Source organism: Bison bison, unplaced genomic scaffold (assembly GCF_000754665.1).
Source record: "Bison bison bison isolate TAMUID 2011002044 unplaced genomic scaffold, Bison_UMD1.0 scf7180017864503, whole genome shotgun sequence".
In the NCBI taxonomy this organism is placed as follows: Eukaryota; Metazoa; Chordata; class Mammalia; order Artiodactyla; family Bovidae; genus Bison; species Bison bison.
The window spans coordinates 5,711,348-5,715,089 of record NW_011495061.1 but is presented as its reverse complement, the minus strand read 5'-3'; the positions used below and the strand labels follow the sequence as shown (position 1 = coordinate 5,715,089).

Sequence of the window (3,742 nt, the reverse complement as noted above, 5' to 3'; positions counted from 1 at the left end):
GACATTACTTTGCCAATAAAGGTCCGTCTAGTCAAGGCTATGGTTTTTCCAGTGGTCATGTATGGATGTGAGAGTTGAACTGTGAAGAAAGCTGAGCACCAAAGAATTGATGCTTTTGAACTGTGGTATTGGAGAAGACTCTTGAGATTCCCTTGGACTGCAAGATCCAACCAGTCCATTCTAAAGGAGATCAGCCCTGGGATTTCTTTGGAAGGACTGATGCTGAAGCTGAAACTCCAGTACTTTGGCACCTCATGTGAAGAGTTGACTCATTGGAAAAAGACTCTGATGCTGGGAGGGATTGGGGGCAGGAGGAGAAGGGGATGACAGAGGATGAGATGGCTGGATGGCATCACTGACTCGATGGACGTGAGTCTGCGTGAACTCCGGGAGTTGGTGATGGACAGGGAGGCCTGGCATGCTGCGATACATGGGGTCGCAAAAAGTCGGACATGACTGAGCGACTGAACTGAAGGAAACCTAGTCACACGGAAGCAGGAAAAAGAGTGCGTACTCACTGAGGCCAGTCTTGTCTGTAAACAGAACAACCCTGATGTGACTTGAAGGTCTAGGAAGATCCTAGGTCAGAAATCTTCCCTCTCCTACCTCCCATGGGTTGCAAAGAGTCGGGCACGAATGAGCAACAGAACTGACTGACTGACCTACTATGGTGCCCAGATCCCACATGCACTTCTTAGGGCATCTCAGCATCACCCTCTCATGGTCACAAAGGAAGTAGGGATTCAAGTACTGTAGGTACCTAGTTCTTGGAGACTGACCAGAGGAGCCTCTTCTATTCCTTTTTCCCTTTTCCAGGTCCCCACAAACATTTATTGGTTTTTACTCTATCCCAGTCTCCAGGTAGGCTGCAGTCCATGGGGTCACTAAGAGTCGGACACGACTGAGTGACTTCACTTTACTTTTCACTTTCATGCATTGGAGAAGGAAATGGCAACGCACTCCAGTGTTCTTGCCTGGAGAATCCCAGGGACAGGGGAGCCTGGTGGGCTGCCGTCTATGGGGTTGCACAGAGTCGGACACAACTGAAGTGACTTAGCAACAGCAGCAGCAGTCTCCAGGTACAAAGATAATGAAAAGCCTTGCCCTCAAAGACTGCCAAGTTTGGGTGGAGGTTGGGAGTTCAGAGGCAGATATGAAAACAGATTCATAACAGATTAGGTTAGGAAACAAATCTGCACAAATACAGATGGAAATGCATGTAAGTTAGGGAAGGCTTTCTAGTTGAGAAGACCTCTGACCTAAGGGGAAAGCAGGAGTTATCTAGGTATGAGCAGGGCAGAATAAGAACCAACTCCTTCACTTCCACTGGATCACTGGAATCGTATGTTTCGTGCCATATACGCCCCCACCCCCCCCACCCCCGCCAGTCCTGGGCTCTCGCTGTGCCAGTTCAGCTGTCGCCCTTCTCCTTACCCAGGTCTGAGCCTTCATTCAGACTCTAGCCAGGCAACCAATCATAGTACAGTCACTCTACTCTGGGCAGCCACATCTTACATTCTAGAACAGGTATGTCTAATATAAACATTAAATTTCCTAGTAGCTACATTTAAGAAGTAAAAATAAAAAGTGAAATTGTTTTAATGTTTTATTTAACCTAATGCATCTAAAATATTTCAACCTAAATATAAAAACATTGGCTTTATGGTTAACATGAGATATTTTAATATGGTTTTTATGTTAAATCTTTGAAATTCAGTACATTTTTACACTTATAGTGTATCCCAATTCCAGTCAGTCACACTTCAGGTGCTCAGTCGCCACCTGGGGCTAGTGGCTACAATGTCAGTCATTGTAACTCTAAAATTCTGCCCAGACTGAGTGTACTTGCTGAGGCAGTACTATATATTCCTCTAGATCTCTGTGCCCCCAGTCAGGGCCCTGAGAACAAATTTGAAGAAGGGAAGGCCTCTGAGGTTTCAGAAAAGAGTAAAAGCACTCCTTCAGATCCAGACCTAGACAGCTAACCCTAAACTGATCCCAAACTTGCTGATGAGATTGCTTTTAGCAATCACGAATCCACAAGTGCATTACAGTCAGACACATTTGACACTGGCCAGTAGGCTACCCGCTAAGAAAATCTGACAACGAAACTGACAGGGCAGCCTGGAGGGGCCTTGGTGAAAGGTCATCTAGTCCTGCCATTTGGGACTGAAAGGGTCTAAAAATACTTGGCATAATATCAGACACCTTCTTGTGTTAGTCTAGCAGCAACAAGAATCACATGTGAGAAAAAATACTGAGAAAATTCAATCTATTAAAGCATTTCCACAAACTAGGAAAAGACCACTTTTAAGTTTTGCTTAGAGAAAGAAACACGGGTATTCCATGAAAGCAAAATTTGAAATCAACATATAAGAGTTCAATCCCCTCATACTAAGCCCAGAAAAAGGAAGTGTTTGGCCCAAGATCTTTACTATGCCCTTTCCACTACTAACTGAAAAATATTTTAATTGGAGAGACTGTACCATCTCCAGGGTTCTCCCAAATTATCCTTCAGGATGACCCGCTCTGGGAAAGATCATCAGCGGTCCCCCAGTTTTGAGTTAGGAGCCAGCCGCCCTGAACAGGATTGTAGCACCGTGATCCCCTATCTTCTGAAATCTTGGGCGGAGGCGGCTACTAGGGTAATTCTTTCGCCAACTCCACACCTTCCAGAGCCTGGCCTGGCTCGGCCCAGCCCCTCTGCTGTTGCCCAGTTCCTGGCGGCAGGCCGGGCCTAAGCGGTCAGCCCCCAGCGGAAGGGCAGCGAGGAGCCCCCAACGGAGGCCACACCCACGATGGCAGCTCACAGATCGTTAGCAGCCTCCCCGGGAACGGTTTCCGGGAGGCGAGTGGGCCGCAGGTCAGTACCAAAGTGCCGGAGAGGACCCCTCGACCCTCTAACTGCGGGTGGGCTTCTGGGGAAGGGATGGCTCGGTCGGTATCATACCTGTTCCCAAGCTTAGCACCCACCCCGCCTGCGCCGGCCGGGACGGGCCGCCTCTCAGCAATTCCTGAGGCTGGGGCTCACTCCGTCCTCCTAAGGCTGGCAACGAACGGCTCCGGCCTCGCAGGGGTCACTCCGGTGAACCCCCGGCTTGCTAGGGGATCTGACAGCCCGGGCTTTCTGCGGGGGGTGGGCGCGAGAGGTGGGGGGGGTCTCCCTGGATGGGAGGACCTCCCAGCTCACTGGTGGTCCGCGGCCCGGCTGCCTCTGTGCCGGGGAAAGACATCCTAGCGCCTCGAAGCTCCGCCGAGCGCAGGTTGTGCCCGCGACAGGCCGCCTAAGCTTCTAGGGCACGCTGCAGCCTCCCGGCCTCCGCACCGGGAACCGTTTCCGGGTCGAATGCTTTTTGTAGCTGACCCGGCGCGGCCCGTGACGCGAGGGCCCAGACGGAAGTGCGGGCGGAGGAGCCCGAGCCGGAGCCCGGCCGGGAGCTGGTCTCGGGGGCTCCGGCTGTGGCGACTGCTGGGCCTGGCCGCGATGGCGACTCTGTGGGCCGGCCTCCTTCGTCTCGCCTCCATGCTCAGCTTGTCCTGCCTGGCGCTCTCGGTGCTGCTGCTGGTGCAGTTGTCAGACGCCGCCAAGGTGAGTCCCTCCCAGCCTTTGCTTCAGACTGGCGCTCCTCCGCTGCCTCCGGCCTTGTCCACCTGAGCCCCACCCCAGTCCTCCGCCAGCCCTGCCAGCCCGATCCCTGGTGTCACAGCCCTGGCAGACCCCCGCCCGAAACACTCCGGACAG

The 3,742-nt window shown here is 52.3% G+C and overlaps 1 protein-coding gene across 1 annotated transcript in view; it reads left to right on the top strand.

Annotated features, from left to right (window-relative positions):
* The first annotated feature begins 2,264 nt into the window (after positions 1 to 2,264).
* The window catches only part of TMEM9B (TMEM9 domain family, member B), a 19,330-nt gene continuing 17,852 nt past the window's right edge, over positions 2,265 to 3,742 (top strand). Inside the window, exons 1-2 of the mRNA XM_010829310.1 lie at positions 2,265 to 2,863; positions 3,360 to 3,589. Of these exons, the coding sequence (XP_010827612.1) occupies positions 3,485 to 3,589 (105 nt within the window). The 5' untranslated portion in view covers positions 2,265 to 2,863; positions 3,360 to 3,484. The remainder of the gene's footprint in view (positions 2,864 to 3,359; positions 3,590 to 3,742) is intronic.